Source organism: Oncorhynchus clarkii, chromosome 9 (genome assembly GCF_045791955.1).
Source record: "Oncorhynchus clarkii lewisi isolate Uvic-CL-2024 chromosome 9, UVic_Ocla_1.0, whole genome shotgun sequence".
In the NCBI taxonomy this organism is placed as follows: Eukaryota; Metazoa; Chordata; class Actinopteri; order Salmoniformes; family Salmonidae; genus Oncorhynchus; species Oncorhynchus clarkii.
The window spans coordinates 45,038,416-45,056,166 of record NC_092155.1 but is presented as its reverse complement, the minus strand read 5'-3'; the positions used below and the strand labels follow the sequence as shown (position 1 = coordinate 45,056,166).

At 44.7% G+C, this 17,751-nt stretch overlaps 1 protein-coding gene across 2 annotated transcripts in view; it reads left to right on the top strand.

The window, feature by feature from the left end:
- The window catches only part of LOC139416395 (paired box 7b), a 65,716-nt gene that overhangs the window by 37,340 nt on the left and 10,625 nt on the right, over positions 1–17,751 (top strand). For both annotated transcript variants that reach the window (XM_071164970.1, XM_071164971.1), the window contains exons 6-7: positions 2,759–2,924; positions 3,289–3,488. In XM_071164970.1, coding sequence (XP_071021071.1) covers positions 2,759–2,924; positions 3,289–3,488 — 366 coding nt within the window. The remainder of the gene's footprint in view (positions 1–2,758; positions 2,925–3,288; positions 3,489–17,751) is intronic.

Genomic DNA, 17,751 nt, shown 5'->3' with positions numbered 1-17,751 from the left:
ATGTAGTCGGTGAGGAGAGGAAGAAAGTGGGTAGCCCGGGGGAAAGTATAGGTGGTGTGTGCGTGTGTACTTTCACTCACTTTTATTCTCATATTGTGTGTGTGCGCATGTGCGTGTGAGCGTGTAAGTGCGAGCACGTGTGTGTGTGTGTGTCTGTGCCTAATCGTGCGTGTTCGGGTGTGGTGTGTAGGCTATCCATCTGCATGTAGGCCCGTACTTGTACACGGTTTCTCTCTTTTATTTGCCACGTTTAATTAAGACCCGGCAATTAGTGTCCTGTGGAGTTGAAAGATGGGTAATTTGTGCCTATAGCCACGCACTGCTCTTTCATTTACCATTCTGCTTAATCTGGGCCTATGGGAGTGGAGAGGGAGGCTGACAATACAGGAGGGACAGGAGGGCTGGGGGGCTGAGGGAGCTATAGCTGGGGGAGTGGGTGAGGCCGAAGTCCTGCTGAGCCTGAAGCTGGGGGGGGGGGGGGGGTGTTAGCACCTGGAATATCAGTTTGGGCCTATCACTTTTGCATATACTGATAACCCTAACCCTAACCCTAACTTTTTGTCGAGAATGAGTCGTTCATTGATGTCTATGGGAGAATGGTGTGTAAGTGTAGAGTTTGACACACTTCTCTGAAGTTAAGATTCTCTCAAAGTAATGTTATTCAGCAATCACGCAAGAGAAGCATCTGTGTTTCAGACCTGATCTGGCCGAGCCATATGGACGCGTGTGTGTGTGTGTGTGTGTGTGTGTGTGTGTGTGTGTGTGTGTGTGTGTGTGTGTGTGTGTGTGTGTGTGTGTGTGTGTGTGTGTGTGTGTGTGTGTGTGTGTGTGTGTGTGTGTGTGTGTGTGTGTGTGTGTGTGTGTGTGTGTGTGTGTGCGTGCGTGTGTGTGTGTGTGAGCAGTGGAGCACAAATGTGCATCCCTGTCCTAGGCCATCCATCCGTTGATCCATGCGAGCCAGCTGAAAGGTAGCGTTGCTGGGGCTGAGAGAGAGCCTGTTTAAAAAGGCCTCTTTGTGGCCCATTCAAGCCAAGCCTCCATTGTATCCTTCTTTCAGCGGCCCTCTCAATGGGCCGGGCCCATTTGGGAGACAACAGGAGATTAACTGCACAGACAGTGTATTAAGTGCTGATGAATCGGCCCCAAGAGCCATAGATCAATGACACAGGCCAACAGTCTCCTACTGCATATGTAGAAACATACATACAAATTTAGGATCTTAATTTGATCACCCTGTTGCAGGATAACTTTCCCGCAATGCAAGACATTTAAAACTGGTAGTGTATTTGAGGTTTAAAAAGGCTCCTGAAGTCTGTAATTTCCACTTGATTTTCCCTTACAAAAAAATGGATCAACCCCTATTAAAATGTAAATGAATTACAATCCACATAATAATTCACATTTCCTGTTGGTGCAGGATTATTGTCCTGCTGTAGCAAACTGGAGCCTTTAACTGGTTATTTAAACACACATAGGTGGGTCAGGGAAGGGAAAGATCCCTTACTGCCCGTTTTAGATGCATTACAAGATTCATGTTTGCCTTGAGTGTCTGACCTGTGTTTTGTCTTGATGGCCGCAGTTTGAGACAGCGTTGACTAGGTGCTCAAAGACACATACAACGTTTGTTTATCAGGAACACCTTCCTAATACTGAGTTGCACCTCCCCCCTTTGCCCTCAGAACAGCCTCAAATTCGTCAGGCATGGACTCGAAAGCGTTCCACAGGGATGCTGGCCCATGTTGACTCCAATGCTTCCCACAGTTGTGTCAAGTTGGCTGGATGTCCTTATTCTTGATACACACGGCTGGATGTCCTCATTCTTGATACACACGGGAAACTGTGCAGGGTGAAAAACCCAGCAGCGTTGCAGTTCTTGACACAAACCGGTGCACCTGGCCCCTACTACCATACCCCATTCAAAGGCACTTAAATCTTTTGTCTTGCCCATACACCCTCTGAATGGCACACATACACAATCCATGTCTTAATTATCACAAGGCTTAAAAGTCCTTCTTTAACCTGTCTCCTCCCTTTCATCTACACTGATTGAAGTGGATTTAACAAGTGACATCAATAAGGGATCATAGGTTTCACCTGGATTCACCTGGTCAGTCTATGTCATGGAAAGAGAGTTCTTAATGTTTTGTACACTCAGTGTATAATGCCGGCAAAACCTTAAGCCCAAACCTATTTCCTATTTTCAAATCAAATTCTTCTACTTTTGCCTTGTCCCAAATGGTACCCTGTTCCCTTTAGTGTCCACAGATCTATGTTCAAAGGTAGTGCACTACTTTGACCCGGGCCCATAGATTTCTGTTCAAAGGTAGTGCCCTATAGGGAAAATGGATTTCATTTGGGACGCACACGGTGTGAATCAGCCTTTCAACCCAGCTGTCCCATTATGTATGTATTTGATGTATTCCAACACCAGCACATCTGAAACTAGTCATCAGCAAGCCCCTGTTAATTGAAGCAGGTTTTTTTTGCAGTAATTTTGCCCATGGTGTGTGGGGCCCTCACACTGATGGTGTTAATTAAGATTTAAATGTGTTTGATTGACACGATAGCGATTATCACCCCCAAAATAACACTGGGTCAACCAGTTTGAATGAACAGTTAAACAGGTAATTGCAGGTTCTTTGCCTTGGTCTGCCTCCCTCCCTTTTAAGTCTTTGTTTTCTATTTTTCTCTCTTCTTATTTTCCTCCTTCCTGCCGTGCAGTCTCTCATTCATTCATGAAAATCCTCTTTCTCTCTAGGTGTGGTTCAGCAACCGACGGGCCAGGTGGCGTAAGCAAGCGGGAGCCAATCAGCTGGCGGCGTTCAATCACCTGTTGCCGGGCGGATTCCCAGGCAGCGGCATGCCCACGCTACCCACCTACCAGCTCCAAGATTCCGGTTACCCCACAACCACACTATCACAAGGTATAGACATCTCTACCACCACCTGCGAACACATGGTCCTAACATGTAGTGTTGAGGTACCATTATCAAAGTTGGTTAGCCACGTAGTGCTAGTGTGATCTAATGCTAATGTATTTTAACCTTGTCTGAGACCTGAAGGCGAATGTTACTGTAGCTCCTTGAGCTAATGGCTAGGATTTAGGTCAGTGGGCTATCACAGTCTCATGGCGCATAGATGACATCTGAGTCACGTACTTGATTCGACCTGTTACAAACACCCAGTAGCGCTAAGATGATATTACATTCCTATGGTGCTGTGTATGTGATCATCACCCATGACCTTAAATGTGATTTCTCCCTGGTCCTCCTTCTGTATAAACCCCAGACGTTAGTGGCACGGTTCACCGCCCTCAGCCATTACCACCGTCCACCATGCACCAGGGAGGGCTGTCGGGTGGGGATGGCGGCTCGGCCTACGGCCTGTCGTCCAACCGTCATGGCTTCTCCAGCTACTCCGACTCCTTCATGAGCTCCTCGGCACCCAGTAACCACATGAACCCCGTCAGCAACGGCCTCTCCCCACAGGTAGGTGCTGGGGTTCAAATGGTGGCATGTCAGGGTGTGTGGCAGTGTTATTCCACTGCTCTGAGGGTGTGTGTGGGTGTGTGTACAAGTCACGTTGGTGTGTGTGTACAAGTCACGTTGGTGTGTGAGGACAAGTCTTCCGCACTAAGAAATGTACCTGCAACCCATAAAGAAAACACTCTGAAGAGAGTATACTTTTCCACGTCCCATTCAATTCAAATCTAAATATAATGCTGTAAAGAAAAGGACTATTCTTGCTACAGCGCCAGAAAGCGAATCTCGATTGATAGTTTTTTTTTCTTCTTGTCCTACTGTTTATTGTTATTGTTTATTAGGATCTCTGACAAATGCTATGATTGTTGGTTGCATAAGTCCAAAACATGCATTCTTGCAATTAGGAGAAGAGTTGTGTTTTTGTCATACCCCGGAAACCCAGTGTCTATTTTGATAGAGTAACACCCAGTGGCTTGTCTCTGATTAAGAGGGTCTCTCGTGGCTTTGACTGTAAACGTGTCAAGTACAGAAGATACCAATATCCTCTTGCTACAGGGGGATTTTGGATGATAATGTTTGACAATTAATTTCATCCCACATCCCTGAGCCTCAAATCAAATGAGGACGATTGTTTGACACACGTGGATTCTAAACGAATTAGAGTTTGAACTTGAAACCCACAACCATGTTCGACAAATCCTTCGCTCGACTCAGTAGGCACTACAGGGAAACAACTAATACGAAGATATCCTAGAAAAGAAAAGACGTAATCACATTCAACTAATGAGTCTTTTCACGCAATTGTCGAGCTGTGTCTACCGACATCATTTTCGGAATGAACAGATGTCGCAGTCAAAGCGCTCTGTCCTAATGCATTGTAACTGATTCAAAAAAAAATAGGGCTTAGCTACCCAAGACAAACTTCCATAGATGAATATTGCATGGTGAATGACCTAGGCATGAAGTCTTTTTCACTCAGAAAATAGAGATGAATTCAGCATTGAACGTTAAGGCATTATTCTATGAGACAGGTATACCATTTTAATGTTATAGAGCTTCTTCCTCAGATTCTAAGTGATAACTTGATGTTAACTAGCCTGCTCTGCCTCTTCTGTGGGAGGTCCCATCGGGTTTTTACATAAGAGTCTTTCTTTTCTTGGTCATCTCTTATTAGAGGACAGTGGACTCGATAAGGGAATGCTACACCCCTGTAATCAATTGGTGTCAGAGGCCTTTAATGTTTCCTTTCCCCTCTATCGTCCGCAATGCCATTGTTGTGCGTGCTCGTGTGTATGTGTGTGCGTCCGTGTGGCATGCAAATAGGAATTGTCCACTTTATCCTCTCACGGCATCTTGAACAATAACCATTGAAAATGAGAATTTCTGATCGTGCTTGATTTTTAACGGCCACAGAATAGAGAATAGGACGGATGTTGATGCAAACCACTGGTGAGGAGGAAATTATATGCAATTACTCACCAAAACTGGGCAGTCCAGCCCACCCTGAGCAACAAGATCTGACTAACAAGCAGAAAATAAGATTGAAATGGTGTTTAAAGAGTATCAAATTTAATTCAATGCCACATTTGTCCGCAATTACCCCCGCATTCACACATATTTTATTGCGAGCGCCACCCCCCCCCCCCCTGAAATATTTCTCAAAGCAGATTGAGAAAACTGGTAATACTTCCACTCTTTTTTTTTGGCGGAGAAGAGAAGAAAGAATGAAGGATTTGGGTGACAAAAAAGAGATTTTCTCTTGTACTGGAGAGTTGGGGGATAACAGGCACGTTCCTCAGCGTTTTCTGATTGTTAATCGTAGTGGTGGGGCTTTGGGAGGCTAATGCTTAGCGCTGCAAACCTGCATAAATATCAGGGACATGGGTTGGCTTTTCCTTATGATTATTAACGTGACTCCCTCTCTCCCTTGCTTGTTCGCCGGTAGAACAGATAAAATAACAAGACTTCCCTGTTTTACATTAGGGATTACGACGCTATAGTTCCCAAGCCTACTGTATGGGCAAGAAGAGATTTTTCTATTAAGAGGGGCCTTTACTTTGATTTTGCATACGTATGCGTTTATGTATTAGCAAAGGCATTTGAAAGTGATTTTTTAAATTCAATTTGATTCTAATAGGAAATAACTGAACTCTAGTATTTTGTCAATTTAATTTCGAATAATATTACTCTAAGAATTTAAGAAGACGTGTTTCATTTGCATTTGAAGTGACAGAAACATTTAAATCACGTGATGTTAATTCACAGCACCTCAGAAAAATACATGAAATCCGTAACAATGGGAGTTGTGTCAGCAACAGAGAAATGAGTTGTTAAAGCAGGTGGATCAGTGATTCACAATCACAACCCATCCATTCTAATACGTTGCTCTACATGGGTGCTTTTGTAAAGGTGTGTGTGTGTGTGTGTGTGTGTGTGTGTGTGTGTGTGTGTGTGTGTGTGTGTGTGTGTGTGTGTGTGTGTGTGTGTGTGTGTGTGTGTGTGTGTGTGTGTGTGTGTGTGTGTGTCTGTGTCTGTGTGTGTGTGTGTTTGTGTGTCTGAAAAAGTTGTACATTTCTCCAGTCTTAGCAGCACTATCTAGCTCTTCTCAACTCCCTTCTCTCTCTCTCTCTCTCTCTCTCTCTCGCTGTCTTTCTCTCTCTCTTACCCCTTCGCCCAGGTCCCCATGTGACATGTGGCAATCCCATCAACCTCTCATTGTGGGAGAAATTAATGTCCTCCCTGACAGCAGGACTATCACAGTTCAGCCCTCCAGACCACCACACTGCGCTCTGCGCAAGCAACCCCTGGCCGTGCCCCTGCAGACACAAATACTATCCTCTCCTCACCTTCTCTCCTTCCCTGTCTCCCCCCTTTTCTGCAGGAAAGGCTCATAGCATATGCTGAAGAAGCTGCCCCCCCCCCTCTTTTTTTTTCTAAATCGAAATTCCTCCTCTTCTTCTCTTTCTTTTAAACCCCCCCCCCCCCCCCTCTCTCCCTAAAATGTCATGCTTTTCCCGTTTCTCTCTTTCTCTCTGTGGAGTATGTTTCTCTGTCCTCAGTGTGGGCTACTATTTCCCCAATCCTTCTGTATGCCTTTAATAAAGCGTTCTATATGCGCACAGCAGAGAGAATATTTCCTTTACAGCAGACAGGAACATATGGGAGGAGATGCAGCTTTCCCCAGTATGATTGGCCCGTACAGTGCCAAAGCACGGGAATATATATGGAAATGCACGTGAAAGTGTGTGTGTGTAAATACAATTATTTTATTCCCCCGTGCTTTTGTTGTAGTTTGTTGTTGTGTGTTATTGGGGATGTGAGCAGAGGAGCATTCTTCAGCCAATCCAGTCTTTACAACTTCTTCTTTCCCAAAGGAACATTTCTGTTCCAAAGTGGTTGTTTGTTCATTTCCTTTCCTCGTTACAAGACTAAGGTGTTTTAGGGAGTTTGTGTCTTGTTGGTTGTAATTGGTTTGACAAAGCTTGCAATGGAAAGAGCTTTACTTTGATCCAACTGTGGTTTATGCAACTAACATCAGCCCCACAAAATATTTATTCCCCCAATTTTGTACCAGGACAAGCATTGTGTCTTGAAGCGATACAAGTATTTGCACATATTCAATACTGTCCCACACAACTTTCTTTTAGTGGGTTGGTGTTAGTGTACAAATGCATACTATTGAGGTTTTTAAATAACTTTTAAAATCTCACCTTTGTAGCTGGCGTTGACATTTTTTTGCTTTCTATGTTATTTTATTATTGTTTTAATGCAAAGTGTGTAGCGATTCTAAATGCACTTTAAATAAAGTGCATTTATGTTGTCAACAACAGTAAACAGCACTTACAATTGCCAAGTACTGTACTGTAGATGTAAACACAAGCCAGCTGCACCTTCTTTTCCCTCCCTTTTGTGCACTACATGAAAAACCTGTTCCAACCACATTCTATTGCTTATTTAATTCCCCGATTCTGATATAACATGCTATAGACAATAGCAATCTGCATACTGCGTACCTCAGACAGATGACCAAGACCAAGTCATTACTAGTCAAGACGAAATAGTTCAAACTGAAGATATGAAGATAATATGTTGTAGTAGCATTGTGCCAGAGTTGAACACATTTGTTCTCTGTGGGTGTTGTCTTGTTTGGTGTCCATTGAATGTTCCTGGAGGCTGCCAATCATTGAATGTTCCTGGAGGCTGCCATTCATTGAATGTTCCTGGAGGCTGCCAATCATTGAATGTTCCTGGAGGCTGCCATCCATTGAATGTTACTGGAGGCTGCCATCCATTGAACGGTGCTGGAGGCTGCCATTCATTGAATGTTACTGGAGGCTGCCATCCATTGAATGTTACTGGAGGCTGCCATTCATTGAATGTTACTGGAGGCTGCCATTCATTGAATGTTACTGGAGGCTGCCTTCCATTGAATGTTACTGGAGGCTGCCATCCATTGAAAGTTACAGGAGGCTGCCATCTATTACTGCTCTTAAAATAACCTCAAATGGTTTGTTATTTATTTAAAATGTAGTTTCCCTCTCTCTATTGTAGTTATATCTAGCCTTGTCCTGGTAAAACTGATGGCTGGCATGGCCAAGACTTAGACTAGTTCCATTAAGCCCCTTTTGTTTCTACCAGTCAGAGGTAGGGAGTGATTTTCCAGTCTTGAACATGTCTTGAACATAACTCTCCATATCTCAGTCGGTGTTTGACAGCCTATCATCTTATACAAGAGCCTGTCCAGTCTGAGCTCAGGGTAATAAGGGAAGACTTATAAGACAGGTTTCTCACCACAATTTGTTGCATTTTTTTTAATCAAGTACGAGCACTGGGATTTAACCTCTAGAAAGTCCATAAACAACAAAATAGTTGCATAAAACCTACTTGAAATTGAATAATTTGTCTTTTTTTGATGACATGACAACATGCACCCTCATTCTGAGCAAGGGGGGGGGGGGTGAAATTAATAGCATGAGAACTACGTTTTTTTTTTAATGCAGTTTATGATATCACTGCATTAGCGTTTTCATTGCGAGATCAACCATCTTGACCCCTCCGTCATGTTTCCAATCATTTACATGAGATAACAACGTCGGGTGTGTTTCCAAATAATGAGCTTGAAAATAGCATAATGTCCATGCCCTCTGACAGGCAATAATTCAATTTGGATAGTGCATATTGCTTTTGGCATCTGATGCACACACAAGACGTTTTGTGCCTCCCCCCTTTCAAATTGAATGCGAAAGAATTACTGACTTTCATGTAGGAAACTAGCAGTAGAATGCAGCCAATTCCAAGTATTATTGAGTGAGAAAATTACAATATGAAAATGCTAGCCTTGTGATGGGAAAGTGTATTTGATATGTATGCAGCCTGGCTCCCAGTCATTCTGTTACAGCCTTGGATTCTTGATGAAATAAAGCTGATCTTATTGAACCACGTTCAAAAAAAAATCTATTTGGCTATTTTCGGTCACCCCATTGTCAGACTGTTTTCTATATGAAATGTCAGATGACAGGCACAACGTTGGTCCCCTAATCCCTCGCTGTCAGGACACACAACTTGTTGACCCGTCACAGATAAACAAACAATTACCCACAAACAAACCCCAACTAAACCCATAAATTCATCATAAAAGTCAACAAAAGCACACACACAAAAATACTGAGAAAAAAAGTCAAGGTTTTTCCTCCTTAATTTCAATTGCTGTGGTGGTGAAGGAAGATTTGTGTTTTGGAATGGCGGAAGAGCTCTGGCTAGCATTTGATGTCGAGGAGTGTGTGTTTGGGTGTGTGTGTGTTTGGGTGTGTGTATGTGAGCGAATAAGGCTGGGGTTTCAGCACTAGGGGATCAGAGCCACTGTAGCGCTCCCCGGCTCTCCCTTTGATCCATATCCCCAGGCCTGCCTGCCTGTGCTGCGCGCGCTAACTCAGGCCTCACTAGTGATTCCTGACAACTGTCTGCCCGAGATAAGGGGAGGGGGCCCTCTCCTCTCCCTCTTCCCTCCCTCCTGTTCTCTCTCTCTTTCTCTCTCTTTCTCCCTCTCTCTCTCACTCCCTCTCCCCTCACCACAGCACTTCCATTAGCACAGCAGCCACTTTTTAAAAAGGGGATGAATATTTAAGAAGCCTGCACAGGAGTTGCCAAAAAAAAAACATTTACCAGGGGAGATGTTTTTGGCTCCCTCTCTCTCTCTCTCTCCCTCGCCCAGCCCCCTCTTGCTTTTGACAAGACACTGTGCACCTGAATGTCAATGAGAGAGAAATATATATATATATATAAGTCTCTCTCTCTCTCTCTCTCTCTCTCTCTCTCTCTCTATATATATATATATATATACACACACATACATATCTATATACACACACATATATATATATATATATATATATATATATATATAGAGAGAGAGAGAGAGAGAGAGAGAGAGAGACTTGTGCCTCCTTAGTCTCCTACATTATGAAAACTTGGGGGTATTAAGCTCTTTCACTGGGCACCGTGTCAGCTGGCAAGCTCCGGTGTCAACATATCAAAAAGGATGAATGCATATATTTACATCACTTCCATACTTACAGAGAGGGAAAGCGGGGGGAAGGGGAGAAGAGGGTACATACTTGTTAATTAGAACTCATCCTAAATACAGATGCTGTTTCAATTTGGCAAGAATAAAAAAAAAAGTAAGAAGCTTTAGAAGAGAAAAAGATGAGACCTGCCAAGAAAATCAGGCGAATTTAAATCATATCCACTGGCGGAATGTTTTTTTTTAGCATACATTTTTAGCATTTACTTATTTAGTCATTTTGCTTCTTCTTCTTCTTGCTATTTTCTTCTTCTTCTTCTTCTTCTTCTTCTTCTTCTTCTTCTTCTTGCTATTTTCTTCTTCTTCTTCTTCTTCTTCTTCTTCTTCTTCTTGCTATTTTCTTCTTCTTCTTCTTCTTCTTCTTCTTCTTCTTCTTGCTATTTTCTTCTTCTTCTTGCTATTTTCTTCTTCTTCTTGCTATTTCCTTCTTCTTGCGATTTTCTTCTTCTTCTTCTTCTTCTTCTTCTTCTTCTTCTTCTTCTTCTTCTTCTTCTTCTCCCAGCGCTGGAAGCGTGGAAATAAGAAAATACGAGTCTTCCTGGTCTGGTAATTGTAGGTAGTAGAGTTTCAGTGGTTCGGATGAGTGGAAAGCCTTCCTCCTTCCTCCTCTTCTCTTTCTCTGTGGTGCTCCATTGGAAGAATGGACTCAATAGCCCTTAAGCCCCTTAAAAGGTGTTTGAGTTATCTCACGCAGTGCCTCCTGGTGGTTAGGTATGCCTATCGCTAGCCGAAACCGTCTGGAGGTAAAATAATTCAGAATATAATACGGTACTGTACTGAACAATGGGAATTTGAGAAACCAGACATAGGGGTTAGGGCAGGTGAATGGTTATCAAAATGATATGATGTCCTTGTGATTACTGAGAATACAGACAGGCCTACAACATGGTGAGATGCATCATGTGAAATTTGATATTTTCAGGACTCACTGGTTAACTTGGTTGCTCGTTCATTTACTTTGATTGCCTTTCTGTTGTCAAGTGGTACTTGGTATTATTGGACCTTGTCAAATCTAGTCTTTGTATTCCTGACCTCAAGATACTATTATATTATTTATTTAGATTTCTCTGTTGACCATTGGACATCTCTCTCACTCTTTTCACACTCTCCAATTCACTCTTTCTCTCTCCCTTTAGGTCTGACATCACCTCCGTCTTCCTCTCCTTCTTTCTATTTGCATCTCTCTCCCTCTATACCCTATCTCTCTCTCTCTCTCTCTCTCTCTCTCTCTCTCTCTGTCTCTCTCTCTCTGTCTCTCTGTCTCTCTGTCTGTCTGTCTGTCTGTCTGTCTGTCTGTCTGTCTGTCTGTCTGTCTGTCTGTCTGTCTGTCTGTCTGTCTGTCTCTCTCTGTCTCTGTGCCCTCACTCTCCCCAGAGAGGCAACATTATTCCCCCTCTCAAAGGTGAAAGGCTAGGGAGGACAATAAAAATGCTATTTAAATGCAAGGTTGTTTGTGTGCGGGTGAGAGATATTTTTCCTGCTGAAAGTGAGGATGCTGTTGCATCCTGATAAATAGCGAATATAAGGGAATGCGATTTACATTTATCTTGCAGAGGCAGCCAATATGAATTTCAGTAAGTCCTAGAAAATGAGGATTTAAGTGGAGTGGTGGAGACCGAAAAGCACACTCTGGGACCCACGCAGTCGCAAAGGCCTGTTAGATCAGTAGCTGTGTTTCTTTATTACACTCTATGGGCTTGGCATTAACAGGATCTTAAATACTGATCATATAGGCATATATATAGTATAGACACTGAGTATACAAAACCTTAAGAACACCATCTTCTTCCACAACATAGACATATTAGGAAAGTATACTCATTGTATATACTGTACATTTCCATTATTTCCATAAGAGACTTCATTATAGAGGTTCTGAGTTCCTTTGAACAGCTATTTTCACAGCCTGTTATCTAAACCACAGACAGTAAGTACACAATGGCTATCAAATAGAATGGAATATATGAATGGAAACATAACCCTATCTTAGGGATGCAGGCAGGCTACAGCATACACTAACAGCCTTGGAGAGTGGTTTTCTCAATCTAAATCACCCTTTTCCCCATATAGTCTTCCCGTAGGACAACTACACTACCTCAATTGTCCCATTGACCAGTAGCAGGGTTCAATTTCAATCAGAAACCATTTCACTATGAGTACAGATCGGTGTTCTTATTGTGCCATAATCTCTGTGGCTCTTTTTTGTGACTCGTTGGGCCTCAGCCTTTCACAAGGTGGAACTGTCCGGTCAAAGTTAAGCATCCGGTCAAAGTTCAAAGGTCAAAAGGTTGGAAGGTCATTGAGTTTGGGCTGTAGGGGGGCTCTGGCCACTGATGTGAACCTGCACCAGACACCCAGAGGTGAAAGATCAGCAGGGTGCATGTGCTTCCTGTTGGTCACAGATACCACTCTGACAGGTGGGGAAGCTGTGATTGATTAGCCTGGATGGTGAGTGTAGGGTTTAGTCTGGTTTAACCAGGCTAGTAAGTTATTGATAAACCTTAGCATAGCAAAAGGTGCAACTGTCACTCCGGTCAATCAGACCATGTTGGTGTTGGTCCAATGTCACTGTACCGTAGGCTGACTTTTCACCATTGATGAACAGCCTTTCCGTTGCTCCTCTTTGAAGAAACGTATACAAAACTTCAGACAGGAAAGTAACCTATTTTTTCAATTATTTGAAATTGATTCTCTCTCTGTCTCGCTCTCTCTCTGCACTGCGGTCACCAGCTGGCTTGTGCTAACAGCAGCCCTCTCCCACTCGGTCTCCAGCTGAGAGCCATTTCACAATTTATTTGCATGTAATTATGGGCTATGAGGTTCCTATATTAGCACTGTCAAGAACAATTTGACCTGACATTCTTCACTGGGCCAACTCCCCGCTGTTTTTAGCAAACAAAACTCCCCCCTCCGTCCCCCTCTCTCGCTTCCTCCCTCGCCTCAGTGAGTTCCCACTTCCCACCATCCGGTAGCAGCACCGGCTCTCGCGGGCTGGTCGGAGAAAAAAAACACACACTCTGGCGAAATCATTAAAGGCTGCCGTTTAATTTGGTGGAGGCGGCGGAGTGGAGAGGCGAGAGGCGGGGGAGGGAGCAAAAGGGGGAAGGAGAAGTGGAGAGGGGTGCAATGGAGGAAAGCTTACCTTGTTCCTGGCGTTCCTGAATCTATCCCGGTTCCATCGCTGTCATATTACCCGGAGAGGGAGAGCGGATTGCTGCTACGCCTCCTCTGCGATGTGAGCCCCATAGAAAGCATTAACCTTTGGTTAGTGAGGGGCCTTGTAACACTTTGGAGTGGTTAGGAAGCGCTGACGGGTTTCTCCTGTACCACGGCTTCACTCTACTAAGCCAAGGCACACACATACAGAGCAGTTAGCAGTGCAGGCGAGAAATATCCAAGTTCAAAATAAAATAAAAACATGGCAAACCAAAGCAAAGGATGAATATTGACAACGCTACAGTATCACACTGATGTGGTTTTAGTGGTAGCTCATTTACATAATAAAAACATATGGGCATTCTCGGTATGAGTGAGCCTAGAATGTTAATATTTGTTGCTTACTGCATACATTTTTACTAAAGAGTACATACTAAATAGTATGTAGTAATTAGTCCACAGTATGTAGTTTTAGTACGTAGTAGGCAAGACTGATTCCGGCCACGGCCCATGTCACAGTGTGTGGTAGGAAGTGTGTTGCAGATCACTGAGGGTTAAAGGAGCCATATGGCCAGTGTTTCCCATAGCTAAACGTGTTGTGGTAAAATGACAGCTTGTTTGGTTACACGTTAATCGCTGTCATCTGCGCCTGGCTTGTCCCTGCCCAGTTCCTGTCACTGTCAATCAAACGCCTAATTTGAATCAATTAATGACTTCCAACGGAGCACCCTTCCTCCCTCCATTTCTCCCTCTATCGCTATCTCCTCCTCCCTTTCCCAGCCCCAGTCTCAGCCCAAGCCTCAGCCTCAGCTCCAGCCTCAGCTCTACCCTCAGCCCCAGCCCCAGCCTCAGCCCCAGCCCCAACCTCAGCCCCAGCCTCAGCTCCAGCCTCAGCCCCAGCTCAGCCCCAGCCTCAGCTCCAGCCTCAGCTCAAGCCTCAGCTCCACCCTTAGACCCAGCCCCAGCCTCAGCCCCAACCTCAGCCCCAACCTCAGCCCCAGCCTCAGCCTCAGCTCCAGCCTCAGCCTCAGCTCCAGCCTCAGCCTCAGCCCCAGCCCCAGCCTCAGTCCCAGCCTCAGCCCCAGTCCCAGCCTCAGTCCCAGCCCCAGCCTCAGGTCCAGATCCAGCCTCAGCCCCATCCCCAGCCTCAGCCCCAGCCCCAGCCTCAGCCTCATCCTCAGCTCCAGCCCCATCCTCAGTCCCAGCCCCATCCTCAGCCCCAGCCTCAGGTCCAGATCCAGCCTCAGCCCCAGCCCCATCCTCAGCCCCAGCCTCAGCCTCAGCCTCAGCCCCAGCCTCAGTCCCAGCCTCAGCCTCATCCTGAGCCCCAGCCTCAGCCCAGCCTCAGCCTCATCCTCAGCCCCAGCCTCAGCCCCAACCCCAGCCCCAACCTCAGCCCCAGCCCCAGCCTCAGTCCAAGCCTCAGCCCCAGTCTCAGCTCCAGCTCTAGCTCCTACCCTTCAAAATTCCTCCCATCGTTTGTTGTATTTTTGGCCGACGCCGCTTTTCACTTTCAATTAATGTGCTGTGGCCAATTAAGGCACTGACATGCGACCGGGTGCCCCAATCAGCACTGTCATCTGCTCCCTGCCACCCTGCCACCACCCTTGGGTCTGACAGAGCGATGGATAGAGAGATGGATAGAGAGAGAGAAAGAACTAGAGAGAGCACAAGAAGGGGGAAATTGTGAGAGAGGCAGGATAGAGAGGACACAAAGAAATGGAGAGAGATAGACAGAGAGAGGGAGAGTGAGTTAGAGAGGGAGATAAAGAGTGAGAGATAGAGGGAGAGAGGTCCCGTCCTGTTGGCTGCTCAGAGATGCTAATTACCCAGCTCTGTCTCCACGGTGACAAAACCTGCTAATTGTATTTATGCATTGGCTTTTACTTTGAAATAGACACTTAGTGACTAGACCCAGACTACCCACCTTGATGGGGGACTGGGCTACAGTATTAGAATAGGGGTGTTAACTTGTAACTGGGTTACAGTATATATTAGAGTTGTGCAGTTTTTGGAGACACCCATTTTATTATTTTCTATCTTTCATGCCATGGACCTCTTCTTTGCAGATTTTACATTTCAATATTTTAATAGAATTTCCAACTGTACGGTGCGCGAACATACTTTCACCTGGTGGCCGTGGCTGATTCTCCTAAATAGCAAATAGTAGCTACTTCATTTACATTACAATTGAATACGGCAATGTAATCTGAGGTCACTATTATCTGTCTCTTGAATTGGCATGCGATTACATCAGATATGCCAAAATGATCTGTTTTTCAATAGCAGCATTGCTCGACGAATACATTTGTTTTTCATCTGGGGTTGATTTGTTTGCGTACAACTCAGGCTTCATGACATTGAAATCTTATTTTTTTCAATGATGGGGGAGTTGGGATTTCAGGATTATTGCCTTTGACAATGAACCCATCTGCTTGCCGTAGAATGGCATAAGCTGATCTTGTAATTACTGATGATTGCATCAGATATTCACAATTCAATACTGTCATGCTTCTTAATTAGCTGTTTTCATCTCTGCTTCATATAGTTGCACCGGTCGCTGACTTAATTTCCATATAGGCGACATACTCTACATTTATGCTACGTTAATGAGATATCAACCTACATTGAAAAGCTTTCAACAAATAACTCAGTATGAGGGTTGGCAATGGGAGTCATTCTGTGGCCATACAGATAACCTGGTGACATTTGGAGGGCTCAACCTTTGTTCAACCTACAACCAACATATCAACATTGTAAAAGGCTACAACCTACACTGAGAAGCCTTCGACAAAGAACTCAAACCATCATAAGCTGGTATCACGGTTGGAGATCTGGTGGTGAGTGGGAGATGTCATTCTGTAGACTTGAACCTGGTGACATTTGGAGTTGTCCGTCTTTGTTCCACCTACAACTAACATAATATCAACCTACATTGAAAAGCCTGGCAAAAGACTCTAGCTAACCCCCATAAGCTGGCATCAGGGTTGAAGATCTAATGTCGAGTGGGAGACATTCTGTGGCTTTCAGATAACCTGGTGACATTTGGAAGGCTCAATCCTTCCCACTCTGCACCCGAACCCTCTACCTGCCGACCACTGAGGGGCATGAAGGCACCATTTGGGGGCGTTTGAGTCAGGGTGAGAGGAGAGGCTTATCCAGTCTCCTCCAGAATGTGTGTGTGTGTGTGTGTGTGTGTGTGTGTGTGTGTGTGCATGCTGGTGTGTATTTGGAGCATGGAGTGGGCTGATGGCACTGAGGTTGGCTACAGACAGACAGAAGGTCCTATCAGCTCGGCAGGCAGGCAGGCCCGCAGGCCTACACAGCAGTCCTACAAGGGCCTTTGTTACTCATCCCTCCTCCATCTCTCTCTCTCTCTTTCTCGCCCCTCTTTCCTCCTACATCACTCACCACTCCTTTCCATCATTAGACCTGTGCTGTGAGAGGGGGAGGGAGGGAAAGAGAGGGAGGGAAAGAGAGGGAAAGAGGGAGGAAGAGATATGGGCCAGGTGGAGTGGTTTTTGGTTGTGTGGGGATGTCGTGGTCTTTAGTGCACAGTGTGATCTATACTCCCACGTGTGGTTTATTAAGACAGCGTTTCGTACCTTGCCAGTTTACAGTGTCTCTCTGTAGGTGGACTCCTGCTATGAAGCCTTACTCTGGGTAATGTAGTCTGTCGTATTGTTTTGAAGAGGGGAACTTTATTCACAATGACAAAGAGAAATATTCACGACATTGCAGTACAGGTAATGAACACGTTCAAATGCCAGAGGATTGCAGGCAGAGTAGAAAGAGATACTAATTGTTGAATTATTATCAATCAACCTTGAAATGTGTACATGCAGTATTTAGACATTCCGTCGTATAAGTTATGAGGACACGGCTTGACAGCGCATCATACTGAAACCAGCATCGTGTTCATTCCAGATGAAATAGGACATCTCATTACAATGCAAATAGTATGTATCAGTTCCAGTCGTGTGAGACTACCACTCTATTTTGGGGGGCTATTAGAAAGAGAAGGCCATTAAATTGGTTCTGTCTCCGCCTCCGTAGCATTTCCACTTCGCTCCAGCTGAGAAAAAAACTGCCGCAACCGGGTCTGTCTGTTTCGGTGCCGGAAACCCAACAAACAGCGAGCTCTCGTCGAACAGTCACACAGAGACAAAAAATATAATTTAACAGTTCAGGAAATTAGGATTGCATGAAAGGCGGCTTTTTTGTGTTGCAAACGTGCTATTTATTTATCTGAAAGGATGCACATTGTATCAATTTACACTTCTCCGTTTACACGGCCGGAGGCTAGGGGGCTCAGAAGTTGAGAGAATTAATTACTTGTTTTATTATTATTTATAAAGTAATCTATCTGGTGTGTGTGTGTGTGTGTGTGTGTGTGAGAGACAGACAGACAGAGAGTGGGAGGCAGGGAATGCCCTGAGGCAGTGTCCTTTAAACTAGGTCCTGGCTTACATTATCTCCCCTTCCAGAACTGGCACAGACAGCAGACAAATGAAAACTGAGCTAGTAAAGGGG